The 21,546-nt window shown below is 42.6% G+C and overlaps 4 protein-coding genes and 1 non-coding gene across 11 annotated transcripts in view; 3 read left to right on the forward strand and 2 right to left on the reverse strand.

The window, feature by feature from the left end:
* Positions 1–750: 750 nt before the first annotated feature.
* On the reverse strand, positions 751–4,052 carry pdap1a (pdgfa associated protein 1a). Its single transcript, XM_031844220.1, has 6 exons — positions 3,891–4,052; positions 2,885–2,967; positions 2,731–2,805; positions 2,262–2,386; positions 1,965–2,116; positions 751–876 (listed from the first exon to the last, which is right to left on the reverse strand). The coding sequence occupies exons 1-6, from the start codon at positions 3,901–3,903 to the stop codon at positions 842–844; spliced, it is 483 nt and encodes a 160-aa protein (XP_031700080.1). The 5' UTR covers positions 3,904–4,052; the 3' UTR covers positions 751–841.
* A 565-nt stretch (positions 4,053–4,617) lies between these two features.
* Positions 4,618–6,362, reverse strand: cby1 (chibby 1, beta catenin antagonist). Of its 2 annotated transcripts, none has more exons than XM_031844221.1 (5): positions 6,286–6,362; positions 5,957–6,055; positions 5,594–5,699; positions 5,362–5,474; positions 4,618–5,020 (listed from the first exon to the last, which is right to left on the reverse strand). In XM_031844221.1, exons 1-5 carry the CDS (start codon positions 6,289–6,291, stop codon positions 4,940–4,942), a joined length of 405 nt encoding a protein of 134 aa, XP_031700081.1. In that variant the 5' UTR covers positions 6,292–6,362; the 3' UTR covers positions 4,618–4,939. The 2 variants fall into 2 exon arrangements, with proteins under 2 accessions (XP_031700081.1, XP_031700082.1); XM_031844222.1 differs by having other exon boundaries at positions 6,201–6,358.
* A 201-nt stretch (positions 6,363–6,563) lies between these two features.
* On the forward strand, positions 6,564–14,373 carry plbd1b (phospholipase B domain containing 1b). Of its 2 annotated transcripts, none has more exons than XM_031843068.1 (11): positions 6,564–7,149; positions 7,708–7,930; positions 8,753–8,836; positions 9,257–9,398; positions 9,489–9,635; positions 10,083–10,278; positions 11,263–11,463; positions 12,929–13,069; positions 13,181–13,366; positions 13,471–13,577; positions 14,181–14,373. In XM_031843068.1, the coding sequence occupies exons 1-11, from the start codon at positions 6,951–6,953 to the stop codon at positions 14,355–14,357; spliced, it is 1,803 nt and encodes a 600-aa protein (XP_031698928.1). In that variant the 5' UTR covers positions 6,564–6,950; the 3' UTR covers positions 14,358–14,373. The 2 variants fall into 2 exon arrangements, with proteins under 2 accessions (XP_031698928.1, XP_031698929.1); XM_031843069.1 differs by having other exon boundaries at positions 10,134–10,278.
* trnar-ccu (transfer RNA arginine (anticodon CCU)) lies at positions 6,815–6,887 on the forward strand. The gene has a single exon. It is a non-coding gene; the product is annotated as a tRNA-Arg (tRNA).
* A 1,389-nt stretch (positions 14,374–15,762) lies between the features above and the next one.
* The window catches only part of kctd17 (potassium channel tetramerization domain containing 17), a 13,060-nt gene continuing 7,276 nt past the window's right edge, over positions 15,763–21,546 (forward strand). For 2 of the 5 annotated variants that reach the window (XM_031843070.1, XM_031843073.1), the window contains exon 1: positions 15,764–16,219. In XM_031843070.1, the coding sequence (XP_031698930.1) occupies positions 15,854–16,219 (366 nt within the window). In that variant the 5' untranslated portion in view covers positions 15,764–15,853. Of the gene's footprint in view, positions 16,220–21,546 lie in introns of all 5 variants that reach the window. The other 3 variants (XM_031843071.1, XM_031843072.1, XM_031843074.1) reach the window with 3 other exon arrangements.

The raw sequence follows: 21,546 nt of genomic DNA on the forward strand, positions 1-21,546 counted from the left end.
AATATGTTGTAGACGTGTTGTGATAGGAGGACAGCTTATTCTTCCAACTGGAAATTTCCCATTGAAAAATAAGGGGATAAAAAAAAAAATCCAACACCAGGACGAAAACAAAAAAAAAAAAAAAAAAAAAAAAAAGCTTGTGAAGAAAAATATATAGATTTGGATGCTGGGTGGGGGGGGAACCTTAAATCTTTAGAAAATTATACCAATGTCTTGTGCAACATATCCACAAATACTACATTACATTGTATAATTCTTATACATCAGTTTATCCTCTGAATAGTGTTATTTTTCTCCATCTGTCACTGATTCTTACAAATCAGGCGAGATGGAAGGAAAAGCAAAGCACCAAAGATACCACCACCACCACCACCACCACCACCACCACCCCCTCCCCCATGAACGCTCACTGTAAAAGCCATCCAGTCGTTAAGTAAACTCGTATTTGGTAACTGTGTACAAATGTTTGAATCAATGGAAAGAAATGATAATAACTTCAGCAGCTTCAGAATTAAAACCCTGGTGGGTGGGGAAGAGCAAAAGAGACAGTGAAGCACTTGGAAAACCTGCGACCGTCTCCTCTTGAGGAAGAAACCTAGAGGCATCCCAAATGTTGCATTCCTCTTCGGCTCCCTTTTGATTCACCCGTTTTCCCCCCCTGTCCCGACCTCGCCGTTATGGAAGACCCACGCCCCTCTGATTTGAAATGACGGACAGGAGTTCAGGATCGCCCCTGATCTGATGCCACTCGTGTTGGTCCCCCTCCCCGTTGTCCTCCTCCAGATCTCCTCTCTCCGGCCCTCTGAGACTGAAGTGCATGTCGAAGCTTTCAGGTGGAGGACTAGCGCTTTGCTTTGGATTCGTCAGTATCTTTATCTGATAAAAACATAAGAAGCAACACAGAGAACAGTGTGAGGCTCCAAACAACATGTGAAGCACACAAGCGCCTTGGGCACCTAATGTCACGTTGAGCGGTAATCTCGTCATATATCGCCCAAGCCTAGTTGGAAGTTCCCGCCTTCTTCTCTAAACTTAAACACATCTGCATTTTTCGTGCCTTACATGCAACGAAGTATCCAGTACATGTACCAACAAACCTTACAACTCCACAATCGGTAGCTTTTTGCATTGGAGCTCACCTCACTGGTGACTGAAAGCAGCATGATTACATGGCTGTCAGGGATGATTGAGTGATATTATTGCTTTAAACCACATGTTCACATGTTGCTGCCTTGTGTATCCCGCGTCCGTTTGGAGCGTTGGTTGTGTTCATCCTCAGAAATGAATGCAAAGCGAGATTAAGCAAGTACTGTATATCTCCAGCCTGTAATCCACCAGGGGTGCAGTTCGTAACTATAATAACGATGGGACAAGTTAGCCGTTAGCAACATAATGTCAGCTATGTGTAAGCTGCAGTAAGTTAGTTAGCTAAAGGCACTTGCGAGTATAATAGTGAATAACTTTCTGATGTATCCACATTCTACGATAACATAAATTGCACATTGTCAAAATGTTTTAGCTTAATTTACAGATATATAGTTAGCCTAAAACTGACATTTGCTGCACATGTGACGTTAGGCACACTGAGCGACAGGATCCAACAGTTTTTCCTGCTGATACCTCACATCTTATTGCCTGTATCCACTTTTGTCTTCCTAAAAGGTTCAGTTTTTTGGTTCAGTGGCTTATAAAAACTTAGTTCTTGGTTCTTTACCCTGTTGGTGGTGCATCCCACCACACAGCAGCTTTAAAGCATGTTTTCTGTTGTTTGCTAGCAGACCAAAGGGACAAGAAGGTACCGTCACACAATACACAGTCAATGGAGAGTGATTCATTGTTTCCCCCTCCGGTGTGGGCAGCACTGAGTTGGGCTGTTTCTATGCAACATGCTGATTAAAAGCACAATCTCCACTTTTAGTCCACAAAGTTTTAACTTTACAGAACTGTTCAGTGTGTTCCATCACCTTTCTTGAGGTCGTCTCTCTTCTTGGCAGCATCCTCCCTCTGTTTCTTGATGATGGCCAGTCTGGCCAGGTCGGCCCTGGCCTGCTCAGTCTTCCCCTCGAGATGGAGCTTCATGTAGCGTTCCTTTGATTTCTGCTTCTCTATCTCCTCTCTGACAGAGACAACAGGAAGGCATACACATAAGACAAAACAATACTTACCAAGAGTCCTGGTGTCAGCAACAGTGTACATTTCCAGAAGCCAAACAAAATGCAATAAACACAAATACGGAGGTTCATTTGTTGCGAGCCACCTACCGTTCCCTGCGAGACAGCTCTCTGGGAGCAGTGACGTCTAACTCAGCCACCTTCTTGCTCTTCTGAGACATACGGTTGGGATTCTCAATCTCGATAAGTCCCTCCACTCCGCATTTTTTCCTGGACTGTGTGCAAAAAGAAACACCTTTGTAACATCAGTGAAGACAGGAACACATCATTACAGAGCTTGTAAATTATGACAAAGGCTGGTAAACTAGTTTGTCTACCTGCAACTACACATAACCAGTTTTGAGTGTAGCTTTGTCCTTCAAATACACATTTCATTGTTCAACGTGTATTTTCTAATTCCCTGTGCCAAAAGCAATCAACGTTACATAAGAATATTAACAGCAGTTACAATGGAATTTAAGTTAAATGCATTTGAGCAAGATTAGGTGCGGTGCAAGTCCTTCAACCCCACCAAGTAGTTTCCCTGCTCAGTCAGCATTACACCCCTTCCCTCACTCACCTCATTTTCGTCCTCACTGCTGCTCTCATCCTCAGAATCGGCAGAGTCCACCTTCTCTGCATTAGGATTTTCTTCCTGTGAACATAAGACATTCGATGACAACAGGCCTTGATTAAAGGTGACTCTGCATCTGCAACAAAGACCGTTCACTCACCAACTCTTTCTGCGCCTTCATCTGTCTGTCGATCTCCTCTGGGTTGCTAAATTGCTTCCCTCTGCCCTTGTGGCCCCTTTTCCCTGTAACACAGAAGTAAGAGTTGTTACTAGCGGATCAGCTGTATCCCACTGTTTTTAAGTTCGTCATTCAACAAGCAAACGTTTGCTGAATCATTTTCAGTACAGGGACACATTCACTCCACAACAACTTTACAATGACTTGAGACTATTTATGGCCCTTGATAAATACTGCCTTGGTGACGCTTGTTATTGAAATTGAGAGGCCTAAGCTGGACACCATGACAATTTCGTCAGTCAGAGTTTGGGGTGATGCAATATTGTGGCGCAGGTATAGCTGATTTTATATACACTCTCCGTATGTGGACACATCTGGCCCCAACCACCCCTGAATCGCAGATCCCAATAAAGTTGAAATTAGAGTTAATTTAAGATTCCATGCGTTTGTAAAGTGTGAAAAGGTTTAAGAGAGTACGTGTGTGTGTGTGTGTGGTGGGAGATGAGTCACACATGACGTTCACTGAGGGCCAGCTACGTTCACCGGCAAAATGTCATAGCTAGTGAGAGTTAGATAAGACGAATACAAAGCTCGAGAATATGTTAACAAACGGACTTGTGAACGGATCTGGTTATGGTAACAACCGCCATGAGTTAAAATAAATGATAATACTGTGTTTAAGTTAGCGGTCTCTTGTGCACATGGTAACGCTGGCAATTAAACACAAAATGGTCAAAACAGCTAACCATTCAGACCATTTAGAGACTGAAAAATACCAACAAGTGTTCATGTCCATTAGCTACTCGCTATTGGTACATGCCGCGTCTTCTCTGAATCGTTTAAACCCGCATACACACCATGCTAACCAGTTAGCATGCTAATACCTAATAGCTAAACATGTGAGAGTTCAACGGAAAATCATACTACTTTAGCTAACAATTCGCTAGCTAGATTTAGCATGTGTTACATTTAGGTTCATAATACTCACCGCCCCGAGGCATTATTAAAAGTCAAGTGGACACAAATTAAGTCCTCTTCTATATCGCTGAGTAACCTGACAGTTGTACAGGCCAAGCCGGCAGTTTAAAGTGCTCAAAGTAAAGGCTAGAGTAGACACGACTTCTTCTCTCCCGCTGTCGGAAGCAGAACCGTCGAAACGCTGCATTAACTTACGACCGCCTGCGCCTGCGCAGTTAGAAAGAGCCCTTGACTGACATGTGCATCTACCAATTAGGACAACCCAGTTAAGTAAAGTAATAAAGTAATTTATAAAGCTCCGTACCTTTAATTCACAGAAAACCAGTAATCCTTTTTAATACAGAATATGATCAATAACAGATCTACTTTATAAAAATAAAAAAAACACAAACATTGAAATTCCAAACTACATTTCACAAAGTATTTACTTACTGGGTTGTGAGTAAAAGCAAAGAGCTAGTAGTGGACCTTGAGATAACATTTTTGTCAAACTTCTGTTCCCTAGGTCAAAAATAACATGTCCAACTACTAGGATTATATATACACGCGCAGGCAAAATTACTGCCCAAACACTTTGAGGAATGAATATTTATCCTTGTCTTCTTGTGAATTTGTCAATGATTATGACTCAATTAAGTATCAATTTAATAAGATGTTTGGGTAATATTGTTTTCAAAAACTTTGAATGACAATAACGCCACACTCTCTCTGATGGATTTTACTTTTAATCAGAATAGAAAATACAATAAATACAAAAAATCTTAAAAAGAAAATGTTGGCCAGTACTTGCCATACAGATGTAGAAACGATGCAGTGTCTTGAACAAAGATGTTCACAGTTGTTTCAGATTTAGTTACAAATGCGGAACAAAACAAATAAAAGTAGACAGAAAACCTGATTAAGGAGTACCTGCTTTTCCGATTAAATACAAGCAGGGCCGAGACCTACGGCACAAAAATCCTCAAAAAACAAGAACAAAGTAACAGCTCTTTTTTTATCAACAAACTTCAAGCTCTCTGAGAATGAAGAACATTTCTTGTGATGAAGGCATCAGATCTTTCATTTCTTCCTTCGATGTTGAGTCTTTATGTCTTCCACTTCTTTCTCTATCAGGTGGTACTCCACGGTAGTCTCTGTCAGCTGTAAGGAAAAGATTAAATATCAGTTATTTAAAAGATTTTGTAACAGAGTAAATTACATCAATCACTGAACTGGTAATTAAGTGTATGATCAAAATGTATTGAGCGAGACTTTATTATAAATCTAAGTGTTACATGTTCTAAACTGAAGAAAAGCATGAATATGGAGACTGACGATTATATTATCTATTTACATAACAAACACAGGTTTATCCAAGATCACTGCATCCGTCTGAAAGGGGTATGAGGAGGAGGCCAACATACACTTTCCTAGTACTTCCATACAGCATATTTAATGTTTTTGTGAATGGAAGGGCAAAATCAAAGCTGCTCAGTTCTTACCATGTCCAAGAGAATTTCAATTTTAAGTTTCAGGAGGTTGTTCTCTTCTTCCAGCTGCACATTTTTTTTCTTAAGCCGCTGCAATTCCCTACCGGACCCATTTCCACCAGATTCTGTTTCAACAAAACAGGAAAAAAAAGCAAGGGTTAATGTTGCTTTGGTTATTCAGGGACCAACAGTGGAAGTAGCCACTGCACTGGTCTGTATTCTGCATTGCTATCAGTCTCATTACCTGATATCCACTGCCCCTCTTCAAACTTCCAACTCTGACCTCCAAGGTTCATCACAGGAGGTCCATACTCAAGACCCAATTCTACGTCTCTGGTTGAACGATCCAACTAAACAGACGAGGGGTGAAAACAATAGATCAGTCTGCATGCAAGGACAAACACAATGTCGAGCTGCAGCCCACTGAGCACAATCCACACCTCAGCGGTCTCAAAATGATATTTATTTAATTCCCTTACTTTTGTTTATCCCCTGGATATATGCAATTATAAAAAGGGGAACCGGTTTTATTTGAATTCATCCACCAGTGCAACTAAAACAGCGTGTTTATTGTTAGTGCATGATGCTGCTCTAACAGTTCTCTCACCGTGTGGAGGCTGGACAGAGATGCAGATTTTCGGGGGGGAATCTTCTTCGGACTGAACGTGTTTCCAAAGAGCGGCATCTTTAGTGATTTCTTAAGGTCCTGTATAACAGATGGTACACCAATGGTAGCATTAGCAGCTATGCAATAGAAGCTAATATCACGTAGCCACAGTTATTGTTTATCGTTGCTATCGCTACATTACCGAGCTAATGCTAGGTGGCTAACACTCGCTAGCTACTCATACCTGACATTTAATTGAAACAGTCGACTGCCTCACAGGTGGGTTAGTAGTTGTTTATTCACTGAGAGTGGATTTCTAATATATTTACCTCCATACAGACTATTTATTTAAATTCTTAACGTGGTGGTTGAAACTATTTTCTCTCCAAACAAAACCATACTTGCCACTGCGCAAGTGTGAATGTTCCATTTGTCTAAAACAGACACTGAAATCTTGCGGGGCTTTAATATAAAGTAGTTAGAAGAGATTTGCCAACACAAGTAAGTTTGCCACATTTAGAATGTAACTCTTTACTTAAATGGTATATCTAGGGCCCTTGTATGCATTTTGTAATGGTCAAAGTTGCATTAGGATAATATAAATACCCCTATTTAGGCGAGATAATGGAACCATCCATGAAACCTCAGCACATAACCATGGTGCATATGTGAGGAAGGCACCTGGTCTTTCCAAGCGTTTTATTCCTGAACAGATTAAATCAATACAAAGTGTTATGTCAGGGGCTCAGCTTGTGAAATGGGAGGTTTTACGTTTAAGAAAATACAAACTCTACAACCAATATCGGGTGGCATTACATCCGGATATAAATTACTCTGACTCCGCCCCTTTTACATAGTGCCCCAGTGGCCTAATGGATAAGGCACTGGCCTCCTAAGCCAGGGATTGTGGGTTCGAGTCCCATCTGGGGTGGTTGCTTTTTCTGAAGTTGAGGCAATCCATCAAAAGGAAGAACATGGTGACGAATATTGGCTCATGCAATTAAAAAAAGCAGCAACCAAAAACAAGGCTCTATTCGCTCTGTGGAAATTATGCTTCACCACCGTCGCTCTCAAAGAACAAAATTTACTCTTTGAAGCAGAGATTCACAAGAAAACATCAGTCGACATGGAGAAGCAAAGCATCAAGCTGTGCGTACTGCTGAGCGCTCTGGCTGCATCTGTGCAAACTTACCGTGAGTAATGTTGCCTTTGGGGTGTCTGAAAATGATGAAAACTCATTTTAATCCAGTATAATTCAGTTTAACCTGTTGAAAAAGGAAAGCTGTTTTGTTTATATGGAATTGCGTATGACCAACATTTATAGATAGCAACAATATGCAAGATGTAATGGATTGTTTATTTGTTCTATTCTATTCTGCTATATTCTATTTTACATATATTATCATCTTTTTTATTTGTATTATTACTTTTAATAATACATTATATGTTGACGAATATTTGCTGGGAGAAAACCTTGTATGCTAACCCATACAATAAATCAGATTTAGTTGCAAATAGTTAATCATCTTCTACCTGAATCAACAAGTAACAACACAGATCAATGGGAACCCTGTTAGTCTATAAAGTTTAATTTAACAAAAAACAATCCAGTAGCAAATAAGAAAAAGTAATCTTATTCATGAGCTGCGTTTTCCCTGTAGTTCATGCTATTGGTGTGATGGCATTATCTTATATAATGCGTGTTATCCAACCTCAACCCTGTAACCCTGCCCATCCTCCTACAATGGTAGAGCTCCGAGAGGCCACTGTGTACTGGGATGCTGCCCAGAAAAGTGTGATCCTGAGGGAAGGGGCGATGGAAACAGAAGGGGGAGCCTACGGGTACTTCAATGACACTCTGCTCCTCTCTGGATGGGGCGTCTTGGAGATCTGCGCAGGCCATGGAGGAACCGCACAGGAAGATGAGACCACCTTCTTCCTGGCTGGGTACCTGGAAGGCTATCTCACTGCTGGGTGAGTGTCGCAGGTCGTCTAGTGAACTGCAAACAAAGCAAATGTGTCTGAAATGTCAGTCAGTCACCTGTAGTTCAATGGTCAAACAGAATCAGGAAATAGCACAACATATATATTCGAGGGCATATTTGCTCTTTAACTAGAAAACCATTTCACCCACCATGACTGTCCCTGTCAGGGCCAATCAGCATCATTTGAATGACCATAGACTCCATAGACTTTATGCCTGTGGGTGTCTCAAATGTTGAATATGTATAATGCAAATATATTTTATATATTGATCAGTCAGCTGGAGGAAAATAACAAAAATAATGATTACAATTTAAAACAATTTTTTAAACTTTTACTGAAAGGGCATTTTTTGTTCCATTAAGCTTTGGCTCACCGTCATGGCTTACTGGGTCACTTGAATAGAACAGATTCATTTTAATGTTATAAGCAACACCTCAGTATTTCCTTCTTTGACAGGTTGAAAAAGGCCCGTCATATGATATTGTGTTGTAAAAGACTTACATATCAGGGTTAACATATTCTAAAAGCAAAGAAACATACTCATGATGAATAAAACTAAGAAGGCCTTTTAAAATGCGTCAGCTGTTGTACATCTTCATAAAATGTTACGCAACGGCCAATTTTCATTGTTTACAGATATCGGAAATATTATTCTGAATACCTTTTTGCATCACTGGGTTGGTTTGATTAATTGGATAACAGTTCTGATTACAATCTTGACAGTGTAGCTATTAGCTGTCGCTCAAACTGTGCGTTACTTCGTGACCTAGAAATGGTTTAAGTCCCACTGTTGTTATCCTTTCTCCGCAGACAGATGTTCAATCATTACTCCAACATGTACCCTCAACTCCTGAAGGATGACAAGGTTTTGAATCCTCTGAAGAGGTTCTTAAGGTACATTCTTAAAGAGGTTCTTCCCTTTGGCTACAGAAAAAAAAGGTCTGTAAAACTTGCAAGGAAGGAGAGAATGTCATTATTTTGAGTTTCCATGAAGAGCTATCATGTCCAACAGACATCAAAGGCCTCTTCACCTGACTAAACAGATATACTCAATATTTGTATGATTTGTTTTCTTATTTTGTGTAGAAATGAAAAAATGAACACATTGATTGATGAAATATTGTCAGCTTCAGCAGTATTGACACTAGTCTATATACTAAATACAAAAAAAGACATTTACGCATGCAGTGATTGTTGTAATTCTGAATTTACACAGCGAAATCAGGCCGCAGACAGCAGCCAAATGCACTTGTTAGTAACAGAAAGAGCCCAAAGTGTCTCTCAGCTGTGAGGAATGTGTGGAATGATCCGCAGTAAGCAGGACCAGTGGGCCAGAGAGCAGGTGAAACTGAGGAGACACAGCGACCCCTTGTGGAACCACCTGGGACTGATCCTGGCCCAGCTGGACGGACTCCACGCCGGAGCTGCACGGTGGGCCAAGAGCAAACACAGAGAGGTGTGTGTGTGTGTGTGTTGTCGAAAATGGTGAGAGAGTTGTCACAGTATCCTCTCATTCATCTCTGCCACTTCCACACATTCCTCCCAGCCTCTATCAGCATTTGCCCTCCAGTTTCTGAATGGCGTTGGCGACCTCCTGGACCTCGTCCCAGCTCTGACGCCTCGCTCCAACTCCTCCACAGGGACCGGTGCTTTCAGGATGCCAGGAATGGGCCACTGCACTGCTCTCATCAAGGTTAGGCCAAGCTCATTTGGCTCAAGCTGTGAGGGAGCACTTGGTAGGCCTCAGCGCCTAATTAGTTTTATTGTGGGCGCTTGTGCATTGGTAATTACCTCTTTTTAAGTGCGGAAGGCCTATAATCATTTAGGCAAAACAAAGTGCAAATAGAATGAGGACACTTGGGTAATGTGCAATCTAAATATCCTACATCATTAGGCTTTAATTAATAAGATTTTATTTCTTCTTATCTGGTTTGATTACAGGAACATTTTCTAATTAGCACTAAACACAAATTACAGCTGATGGGATTGTCATTAGTTCTGCAGGTTTGGAGGAATAACATTTTGTACGAGATGAAAAGTTTAGGGGTCACGTCACCAGATTACAATCACAACAATTCAAGAGTGATTCAGTGAAAATAGCACACATGCCCTAACCAGTCCGTTGTTTCACTCCTGCCAGCGTCAGGCACTTCTTCACCACAACCCATTCTCTCCCTCCTCTGCGTCCAAGGTGCTGCCAGGCTATGAGAACCTGCTGTTTGGCCACTCTAGCTGGTATACGTATGCGGCCACCATGCGTATCTATAAACACTGGGACTTCAGGGTGTCTGACACACACACGGCCACTGGAAAGATGTCGTTCAGCAGCTACCCTGGTACCCACACTCACACTTACATCACACATAAGAGCTGCACAAGACTGTTACAATTATTTAAAGTAGATCATCAGACATGGCATTGGGTAATTTGGAAAAAGTGAGATGCACAGCTTATAGACGAAACAGTGTTTTCTGAGCATATTACCTGAATTTTAAACAGTAGAGTTAACGCCCTGAGCTGAGGTGAACATGCTTGTCCTTAATCCGCACGGTTTCATTTTCATCTTGGAAAATATAAACACCGACATCAAGGACTTAACCCAAATCCTCAATGTGCATTCTCTACCGAAAGTAATTTGTCTGCTAAGCACAGAGCTTAGTCTGTGAACGGGGAAACATCCAGCGCAGTGTACAAAACTGAGCCGTGACGAAATGAGTTCCCTCGCATGCCGGGTCATTTTTCTGGGCAAAGAATTGCCGAGAGGTCCAGGCCATAAAAGAATCCTCTTAAAGGCTCCTTTGCTATCAGAACACAAGTGGTTTTACTGCACTATTTCCAGAGGCCGTTAGGCCAAAGATATCACTTCACTGTATTGAAATGAAGAGATGAAACACCCCCCTGCTGCCTTCTTAAGCTGCCTTCTCTCTGACAATGTGACACATTTAGCGCACGCAGCAGGTCAGATACCAATTACTTTATGTAGAAGTGGACGCGGGGGTGGCGGGCATACCCGTCTGCCTATGATTTACATTATTGATAGCAGCAGTCGTATTTCTATATTCATTATTAATAAAAGCAGTGGCAGATTAAAGAGGATAGAGGTAGTAGCAATAGCAGTGGAATATAAAAGAAGTAAAAGTATTTCTTCCTCCTTGATGTCGTAATCTTAACAGTAAAGTAAATATACAGCTAGTTCCAAACCAAACTTTGTTTAAGGTCTACTGTACATGCAAGCTGCAGGTAGTTGAGGATATGACATGATCTCAAGCATTCCCTCTCTAATGTTTGTCCTAAAACGTCCTCCCCACCACTTCCTCCAGGCTTCCTGATGTCCCTGGACGACTTCTACCTGCTTGGAAGCGGCCTGCTGATGACTCAGACCTCCATCGGCGTCTTCAACGTCTCTCTGCTCTCCCAGCTCAGCCCTCACAGCCTGCTGGCCTGGCACAGAGTCCGCCTGGCTAACAGCCTGGCGGACAGCGGAGAGGAGTGGGCGCACATCTTCTCCAGATACAACTCAGGTGAAATATGAATAATGTCTCAAAATGAAAGAAATGACTGATAAACTACAGCAGGACCATGACTCGGGGCCAGCTGACGGTGGCCTATACCATGCATAATAATGCATGAAAGACTTCCACACGTGTGATTTAAATAAACAAAAGGGTTCATGGTTGTTTATATAATAGTGAGAACCATTTCACTTGAGACCACATGCCAACCTCATGGTGCGCTAGAGGAAAAGTCTGAAATGAGAGCAGACACGAGGAAAGCAAGACTTGCAGAGAGGAATGAATGATTACTTTAGTCTGGAACTAACTGCCTGACTCAAAATCCACAGGACAAATTTCCATAGAGATTTAACAGACTCTCAAACAAACCATCCCTCTAATTACACAGCACTTGTGTTAATTGGGCAGCTGCTTTGATCTTTCACGTCATGTTGCTATGGGAGGGCAGAGGAGAACAGGACAGAGTGTTCTTGAGACTGACAGTCCCCTCGTTGCCCGTCATCTTCCGCTCTCCTACTCCCCGTCCTGCTGAACGGTCGTGGTGGCCTGCAGGAAGAAAACAGGAGAGCCTTTACCGACCTTTGGGTGTTTTTTTTTATTTCATGGAGATAGGGGAGCCAGAAGTTCACCGTGTTTTTTCTCTCCTTATCAGGCGCATGCGAGACTGTGAATGTTATCTTTCCTGTGCCAGTCGTATACGAGCAGCAACGCAACTAGACGATGATGAGACGTTCTGTTATAGGTCTTTAGCCGCCACACTGCCCAAACCATGTATGTTTTATATTAATGCAAACTTTTCAAAGGTTATGGTAGTTCTTAAATTGATTTCCTTCCTTCTAGAAAGCCAGGAGTTTATGTCAATACAGTATTAATGTACTTGCAGAGAGACAGTCTAAGTTTCTTTTGTTCAAGGGTGTGTTGGCATCAGATATTTGGAAGATCCTTGTGTTTGGCACGCCTGTTTCGCAGCAAGCTTCAGGATTTTGTTTTAGCCAGGCCACAGCAGCCCGGCTCTATGTCAAAGTCGGTCCATCACTTTGGTACAGAATGAAAATATCTCAATCATTATTTAATGGATCAGAGTGAAATTTTATACATTCATGGTCCCATGAGGATGAATCCCGATGACTTTGGTGATTCTCTGACCTTTCCTCTAGCACCACCAGTAGGTTAAAATGTTTGCTTGACCTGGGAAATATCTCTACTGGATAGATTGGCAAAACATGTACAGACATTCACGGCCCCCAGAGGATGAAGGCTTCTGATTTTGGTGATCCTCTGACTTTTCATCTAGCACCATCAGTCGGTCAAATTTCTTTAAATGTGTCCAATACTTGACATAGCCTTTTAGCTCAAAGCACAGCCACACAGAGCTGCTAGTGTGGCTGTAGACTCTAAGTCTTGTTGTGTCAAAAATTCGCAGACACAGCTTCTGTTCGGCAGCAAACAGAGCATGTCCCCCTCTGTATTGTAGGTACGTATAACAGCCAGTACATGCTGGTGGACCTGAACAGGGTTTCTCTGGGTCACAGTATCAGGGATGGAGCTCTGACTGTGGTGGAGCAGATTCCCGGGAAGGTGATGCACTCTGATCAGACTCCAGCTTTACGCAGAGGTAAGAAACAAACATCTATCTATATAGTTGTTGTTTTTTATCCAGGAGGGCTGTTTCAGGTGGTAATGTGTCTGGACGACCTCCACCTCCACTGTGCTATACTTTTGTCAGGTTATTGGCCATCCTACAACGTACCGTTTCATGTTGAAATCTACAACCTGAGTGGGTACAGTGTGATGTGGAAGAGATACGGAGAGGACTTCTCATACGACCTCTGTCCCCGAGCCAAAATCCTCCGCAGGGACCAGGCCAAGGTGTCAGACCTGCACTCCCTCAAACACATCATGAGATACAACAGTAGGTGCAACAATAACGAATAACTATAACCTAACACAAAACACACAAGTAATTCATGCTATTTTCAGACTGTGTACTAAAACGTCAGACTGGTTCTGTTGCAGACTTCAAGAGAGACCCCTACTCCAAGGGCCATCCATGTAAAACCATCTGTTGCCGAAACGACCTGAGACCAAGGAGACCACGGCCAGGAGGTTGCTATGACACTAAGGTCAGAGGTCATCAGCACATTAGTGCCAGCATCAAGTTTGAGATATGATCTGGGATAAAAAAGTGCTGTTACAAAACATGATGAATTGTTTAAAGGTGCATTTATCTGTTTTTGTGTCGAAATAATGTGGTCTTTTGTCAATTTGCCATTATTGGTTATTGGCATCACTGTCACACGGGTCTTCTCTGTTCTCAACTTCCTAAAACGTTTGTAAAACCTGCAATGATATTTTATTTTATTTACCTGTTTTGTTAAATAATGTATAAAGTATAAATATTTTTCAAACAAATATCCAGAGTTCAGGATATGTTTCCTGCATGAAACAGCTGTTAACATGCAAATAACTGTGTTAGTCTGGAGCTTTTCTCCAGAGGCTGGAAAAAAATGAATCCTTTGAATTTCTAGCTACAGAAAGGTCAAATTTTATTTGGTCAGCATTTTTCAAATGTCATAGAAGCCATTGGTTGAACCTAAAATATAATAAGTGAAGTGCAGTTTTTGAATGAGTAAACTATTTGATATTTGAACCTTATTAAATGGCCTCACTTTATACTCACTCCTTCCTCTCTGCCCTTTCTTACCCTTATCTATCTCACTGTACAGGTGACGGACTACCAGATGGCTGTCCAGCTGGCCGCGGAGGCAATAAACGGCCCCACGACACAGGGAGGCCTGCGTCCGTTCTCATGGCAATCGTTCAACCTCACGACTCATCAGGGTCTTCCGCACACCTACAACTTTCCCTTCGTCACTATGAGGCCCACACTGCATCGGCCGTGAGAGCACAGAGGCAGCAGATATGACCAATCCAGGAAGAATAAGTCGCGCTTTCCTGTTCAAATCAGGTATAAATGTTTGTAACCCGACTGGGCAAAATGTAAAAGCTGGAAATTATGATAAAAATGTCCCTCTAATTTGGTCAAAAATATAATTGAAATATAAGTACAGTTTAAAATTTTCACACTAAAAAAAGATTAAGACACGGGACAATCTGAATGACTTAATTTCCCATCGTCAAATATGAATGTGACTGGAATTTTACAGTCATTTATTTATATAGCTGATTGATGCCAGCCTGGGGCTTGATCAAACTATTTACTAATTCATTCATCCTAAATTGCATTTTGAAATGTATTTGCTTGTTTCAACTGAACACCAGCCAGTAGACACAGAAAGATGATCCTGTTGGAATCACTGCTGCTCTCATTTGTCAGTATCCATCCAAGAGTGTTAGCATTATGAGTCTGTACGCTGAATTAACATGAGAATTATTAATTTATTAGCAGTGTTCCTGCTAATGTGTTCCTCAAGGAGGAAAGTGTGTTCCTCAAAATTTGGAATTTTAGCCTTCAGGGGAATGCTTTTACTTTTTAAAAATGAATACTAATGTATTTGTCTTGTTGCAATATTTCCTCAGGTTTATAGAGTGTGGAAATAAAATGATCTTACTTAATATTATTGGTAGTGAGGATTTCATGTATTGTAAACTGAGGTATGTATTCCTCTTTATTTAATATTCTGAATAAGTACACAAAAACTACAAGACGCAATGTTTTGGTCTTTGTCAAATTGCCAGAAAGAACTAGACTACAACCGAAAATCAAGCAACTTTCAGAATAAAACGTTACAAATAATATTTCACATTCACAGAATCAAACTCATAACTTGGATATTTAATACTTATTGAAGCATACTTATACAACATGTGATTGTATGACAAATCAGGTTCTCATCCATTACTTCAGAAATATACATTTAATTTGTTACTTTGGATGACTACACTGCATGCTCATTTCTACAAAAGGAGGCTGTCAACTAAGTCTGGTAAACATTTAAACTATTAAACCAGCCTAAATAACTGTAAATATTATCAAACAGAAATATGTCATTTGTGACAGTATTTGTGCACTTGATACATCAACTATTATACTATGATACATTATTTTAAGTTATATTGCTATGAGAGGTAAGATTACTGCACCCCACATACAAAGGTACCACCTGCTTTAATATCGAAAGATACTTAGATTACCTCGATTTTTTTAATACATACTTTCTATTCTTAGTTAACTGGGTAGAGCTCTTATTTTGAAAGTATTTCTCGGATGTACTATGCCTCACTTCCTGTACCTTCACGCGGCTGATTTTTGAGTTTGTGCGGCGTTTCGGGGCGGAGCGTGCTCGGCTGGAAACGGAGTGAGAGAGCCGAGGCAACAGCGGACACGGACGGACGCCCTCGCTCGTCTTCTTCTCGTGTCTAGCGGCACGGTTTCCAAATGGCAACGACAGCGGACGACCAGCGGGAACCGGAGGACGTCGCCGCGCTGTCGACGCGCCCGGGCTGCCGCCTCAACGGCAACAACAACAACAACAACAATAACAACAACAACAACAAAGACAGCGAGGCGGGAGAGAGCGCGACGTCCACCAGCGCCACCGCCAGCGCGTCTGAACCAGGCGGGCAGGCGTCGCAGAGCATCAGTAACGGCTCGGTCATCAATCCCAACGGGGGGAATAACGGGAAGTGGGTCCGGCTGAACGTCGGTGGCACGGTGTTCCTCACAACGCGGCAGACCCTCCTCAAAGAGCAAACTTCGTTCCTGTACCGGCTGTGCCAACAGCAGGACCTGCACTCGGACACGGTGAGTCCAGTCAGGACACTTTAACCCCCCAATAACAGTTACTCACAACAACCCCCAAAAATACCATTTTAGTACTTTGTCTTTATGGTATGTGTATGTGGTAGTCAGTACTAACGTTGAACACTTTATACATGATTCACTTCGGTTACATTTAAAGTTGTGTTATGATATTTGATGGTGTTAGCCATCGTTTAATGTTCCTTATACGTACAGGAACATTAAAGAAGAAGGGCTGGTAGCAGCTGTATGGGAAGGGCACGTGCAACCCTACAGAATATATCACCATGATTTATTTTGAAAGGGTGATTTTCTCTCCTCTCACTAAAGGGATTATTTATCTATCTATCCATACTCTATCCCGTAGAGACTGAATGGTACAATGCTAATGACTGACTTGTGCAATATGATGTTTTTTTTTTACCTCCAAAGGTATCACAGTAGCCTTAACTACAGTTCTGTGTTATCTGTGCGCCATTCCCAAAATCTACTACAAGTGTGTTCTGCCCCGGATATGCACGCCTGCATCTCCTGAGCAGGCATAGAGCTGTCTAATGACCAGCTGATATACTGTATAATGTGCAGTATGGAGCTCTCTCCTCTATCTGTGTGTGTGTGTGTGTGTGTGTGTGTGTGTGTGTGTGTGTCTCAGCATCCTTTTGTGGTGTGAATGTAGCTTTAGTCAGATGGATGAACACGTGCCTCCTCTTCTGCAGGAGCTGCACAGTCAGTAGCTGTGCAGCTGGCATCGAAAGGGAGAGAGAGAGATGTATTATATGTTTTCCAGTCACATGTAGACTGAACGCACTGTAAAGACAGGCGAGACTCATGAATGATGCAGGGGTCTATTATGCTGTAGCCTTTGATATGTGTGTGTGTGTGTGTGTGTGTGTGACAGAGAGAGGAAAGGGGGGCAGGTCTTCCTTTGCAGCCCGGAGTCTACTGTAACTTGACATCTGTGTTGCTGCCGGGTGAAAAGCTCTCATCTTGAAAATGCCAGCTGTCTTGGCAACTGTAAGAAGATGATCCATAGGAGAGGATAGGATGGATACAGTGTCTGATGGGGAACGTGTGGAGTGTGATACAGCAGCAGTGTATGTGGATTGTGTTGGCCATTGTACCGTTACTAGATAGCATAGCAGAGAGCTCACAGTAGTGAGGAAAATTAGTCACTTTTTAACAAACGATAAAATTGGCTGACATTTTATAGATTTTTTAAAAATAAATCATTGAGAAGTTCATCTTGGGAGTAATATATAATGAAAATAATAGTTAATTGCAAATATTATTCAAAATAACTGTATCTGAAATAACAGAATGTCAGCTAAATTGAACTTGAATGTCTGAAAATTAACACATTTTTGTAAAACATGTGTTGTAGAACAGTCCTGCTCATTGGTTAACAACACCACCCGTAATGAGCTAATACACCCACAGATACTAAACCACAGGACACAGTGGTGGCAGAATATCTGACATTGAGACATTCGTATCATCTCACACATCGTCATGTTGCTGAATCCTAATCAGCTCACCTTAGATGTTATCCACTGGAGGGTTTTAACCGGCGTCCATGGTTTGCAGAGGAACAACCTCAGATGAAGAGCAGCTATATGGTGACTGAGCCCAAAAATAAACAACCACCGAAATTTGGAGTTAGGAGATTTGTAGCCGCCAGCAGCTCGACTCTGTGGAAAGAAACATTCCCACGTGACCTTCAGCCGCGGCCCGACGGGAGCTCCCTCTGCACCGCCTGAAGTCACACGGCCAACCTGTCTCTGTCTCACACAAACACCTCTTTCCTTCACTCTGTCCTCTCCTCGTCCTCGCTCACGGCAGCTGACTCACACCGGATGCTTATCGCCTCTACAAAATAAATGGGTCAATATCTGGGCTTCTTACCACCTTCTCTACATTTTCCTGAGGAAATCCTGTCTTGCAACCTTCCTTGTTCTATTAGGGAAACAATAAAGTGAACACACTGCAGAATCCTGTCCCGAAAATGAGGTCTGTGAAAAGCATGGAGTGCGTATTGGAGTGTCTTTTGAAGGGGCTCCTTGTGCCAGCTGGTTCAGCGCGCGTGTTTTCTTCTCTCACCCAGGAGGGAGGCTGATTTTATCCGCGCTGGCGTCCTCCTTTTAATCCGCCGGCGTTTTAAGTTTCCTCAGGGGTTCAAGGCTGTTTTTTTTAAAAAACCCACAGACTGTCTGGCTGTGCGCGACTGTTTTTAATGAGATTAACTGCACCCTCGCCTTGCCCCCCCATCACCAGACCCAAACGCACATGCCGTTAATGCGTCCCACGCCAATTACATTATGTGTCTTGTATTGGGTTTTGATAATGCTAGAGAGGATGTTAGTTGAACAGGTGCAACAGGGCGGCCAGTTGTGGGCTATAACCACATAATCCTATTACCACGGATTTACAATCATCAGTGGCTTCATTCACATGAGTTGTGATGGCCCGATGCGGTAACGGGGATGATCTGTGAAAATGTTCAGATGTTGTTGTTTTTATAATTAAAATCTCTGCATCATCTCGCAGTCTCAGCATGAATTCCACGACATGCCTGGACTCGCTTTGTCATCTTATCTGCGTAGTTGGATGTGTAATATGAGGTGTTGGCAGAGACCAGTAATCATGGAAACAATGCCAGAGTCAAGGTTTTTATTTGAATAAACAGAGTTGTGTGGACTTGTCCCCGCTCCACCTCCAGGGGACATGAATAAGAATTAATTTATACACTTTGTGAGGGCTGAAAATCAGGGAAATCTCCACAGTTTTTGTTAATTTGCTGTTTTATTTACTTAAACTTACTTGCTTAATAAATTCAATACATATGGAAGTAAAATAAGTTTCAGCCAGAAAAAAAAAAAATCCACGTTTAGATGCTTAGGCTATATTATATTCAGTTGCCATTTTGGCTCACAGTTTTGCTGAAGCAATGTCCAAAGAAAGCATCTGTTTTTTAATCCACAAAGCTTTTCCCCTCACCCAGCGAGGAAGCGGAAGGACATACACTTAAACGTGTTAATCAGTGAAGAGCCGCTGCCTACTACATCAAAACATGTCACCAACGCTCAGACGTCGGTGGTTCAGCCAGACCATCTGTGGTGCCGGAGATGATAAATTCAGTTTATCCCGAATTAGAAATCACAGTCATGTCAGAGTCTGGAGAGCAGAATCACGGCCAAATGTGTGTGTTTTCTTTTCACATTTTCACTAAAGCTTAGCAGTATCTCTATCATCACAACGCATGCACGTGTTAAATTACATAATTAAATAGGGCAAAGTCACACTTTTCTAAATATGTATCTAAATTCCTTTTGGTTGCCACAACTTTACAGTAAGTGTCAGACGAGTGAGTGATCGATCAGCGTTGATTGATGGGCGCGTGTCGTGTCGACTCAACCGGAGAATTGAACGACTGCCCAACTTTCTCTGACATCTGCCTGTTGAGTGATAACAAGTGGCATGCACATATGTGATGTTAAAGAATGCCACAATGGAGAATGCAAAACAAAACATAACAGTTTGCAATCAAACACATGCTCAAGCAAGCAGCAGAATGCGGGCAGGCGTGCACGTGTGTGTGCGTTTTGAGAGGTGGGCGGGGCTTATGTCTGGCTATCGGTGATCGCACGTGGGGCGTATTTACCTCTGTGGGGAGACGCTGTGGAGTCTCGCATCTCATTACCCTGAACAATCAACTCAACAACTGAATCGTACTGTCGTACTGAATAGCAATGCTAATATTGTATGTGTGCGTGAGAGAGATAGAGGGAGAGAGAGACACATGCAGGAAGCTTCTCCCCGCTGTTGTCACGCCCACTCTGTCAAGTCAAGTCACGTTGACGAGGCGTCGCTCCGTCCTCTGGTTTGTGCGTGCATCAGTCTGCAACCTTTCCATAATCATTGGGATTGTCAGTGCAGACGCATGCTGCCTCTAATTAGTTCTTCATATCCCGTCCCCTCCAATGCGATCTGTCCTGATTCCATCTTTGTGTCTCTTTGTCACATGCACAGACACAGAAACCCCCCATGTGTCCCCTCCGTCCTCCGTCTTGGTAGGTGCAAGTGTGTCTACACGTCGTTTCTGATGGGAGGTTATTGTGTCAAAGTGTTTCTACACACACACTCGTATGCCTCCCTGCTGTTCTGTCGGTCTGCAGGTCTCTTCTTGTCGTCACACCCGTTTGTCTTTTTCCTCCACTAATCCGTCCCTCATGGAGCCGCGTCTCACATCCTCCGGACAGCTTGACAGTCTGAAAACGTCCGTTCGTGTATGAAGGTGTCGTCCTTCATTGTGGGAACGGCTCATCAGAATCTCCTGTCACGCTTGGCCAGCAAAAGATTGGACTTGAAGAGATGAGTGTCGGGGACAAAGAGACACTCCTCTTTTAAAATGATTCGACAACACACCATCGACCATTCAGAAATGTCTTCTGGCTGCCCTTTCTCCCCATTCTGTTTATCTGACTGCGGTCTTCTTTTGGGATTAATTCTCTCACTAGTCACACTGGAGGTGGAGATGAAGATGATGATGATGATGCTTTACTGGCATGCAGCATCTGTAACCTCTTTATTTAAAATGTCTCCAAGTGTGAGGTCAGATGTGTCGACCATGTTCCTCTTAAATGACCTCTTTTGTATCAGCAAGCTAACGTTGGCTAACACTGAAGTTCTGAGTAGACCTTGGCCTCCATGAGCTGGGAGTGGAGGCAGGACTGTGGGGTTGGTGGTTCTGCAGAAGGGTTGAAGGAGGAATACCTTGGTGCCAACTTGATGGCAGCTGATGCACTGGAGCATGCACCTCACCCCCGCATATGAGCTGGTCCCCGGTATATCCTCTGTCTTGTAAGGGTTCCTCAGCTGAAGAGAAACTCTGGCTTAAAGTTCAGTTAAAGTGTCCCTTCAGACTCCTCGTAGCAAACACATTCCAGAAGAAGCCACTTCCTCAGAGAGACTTGAAAGCCTGTAACTCCATACAGGAGGACCAAGCAGTCTAGCCTCATACTGAACCATAAGCCTGCGTTTACAGTTCAGTCAGACGGAGGCCGGGAGCTGATAATATGTGTGTACGTGAGCGTCTCAGCCTCTGTCCTGCTGCCTGTTCCTCTCCACAGAGACACTGAACCATGTGTTAATGACACTCAGCGGATGTGACTGATGTTATTATTTAACTTCCTCTTCAATGCATCTTCCAACAATTCCCCCCCCCCTTTTTTTGAAGTCAGCTCTAAAAAGGGAGCTCTGCTTCAGGCGATCATCAGAGCAAGGGCAGTGTGTGTGTGTGTGTGTGTGTGTGTGTGTGTGTGTGTGTGTGTGTG

The sequence above is a fragment of the Anarrhichthys ocellatus genome, unplaced genomic scaffold (genome assembly GCF_004355925.1).
Source record: "Anarrhichthys ocellatus isolate YVR2014 unplaced genomic scaffold, GSC_Weel_1.0 scaffold4, whole genome shotgun sequence".
Classification (NCBI taxonomy): Eukaryota; Metazoa; Chordata; class Actinopteri; order Perciformes; family Anarhichadidae; genus Anarrhichthys; species Anarrhichthys ocellatus.

What these genes read in the sequence shown, in the direction of transcription:
- pdap1a (XM_031844220.1), bottom strand. An exon ending in GAGCTGTCTCGCAGGGAACG is followed by an intron (nt 2,117 to 2,261) that starts GTAGGTGGCTCG and finishes TGTCTCTGTCAG; the next exon opens with AGAGGAGATAGAGAAGCAGA. An exon ending in GAGAGACGACCTCAAGAAAG is followed by an intron (nt 877 to 1,964) that starts GTGATGGAACAC and finishes TGTTTTTATCAG; the next exon opens with ATAAAGATACTGACGAATCC.
- cby1 (XM_031844221.1), bottom strand. An exon ending in CTCTGTCCAGCCTCCACACG is followed by an intron (nt 5,700 to 5,956) that starts GTGAGAGAACTG and finishes TCGTCTGTTTAG; the next exon opens with TTGGATCGTTCAACCAGAGA. An exon ending in TTGAAATTCTCTTGGACATG is followed by an intron (nt 5,021 to 5,361) that starts GTAAGAACTGAG and finishes TTTTCCTTACAG; the next exon opens with CTGACAGAGACTACCGTGGA.
- plbd1b (XM_031843068.1), top strand. Translation starts at nt 6,951, where the DNA reads ATGCAATTAAAAAAAGCAGCAACCAAAAACAAGGCTCTATTCGCTCTG. An exon ending in GAAGGCTATCTCACTGCTGG is followed by an intron (nt 7,931 to 8,752) that starts GTGAGTGTCGCA and finishes CTTTCTCCGCAG; the next exon opens with ACAGATGTTCAATCATTACT. An exon ending in GTCGTTCAGCAGCTACCCTG is followed by an intron (nt 10,279 to 11,262) that starts GTACCCACACTC and finishes CACTTCCTCCAG; the next exon opens with GCTTCCTGATGTCCCTGGAC.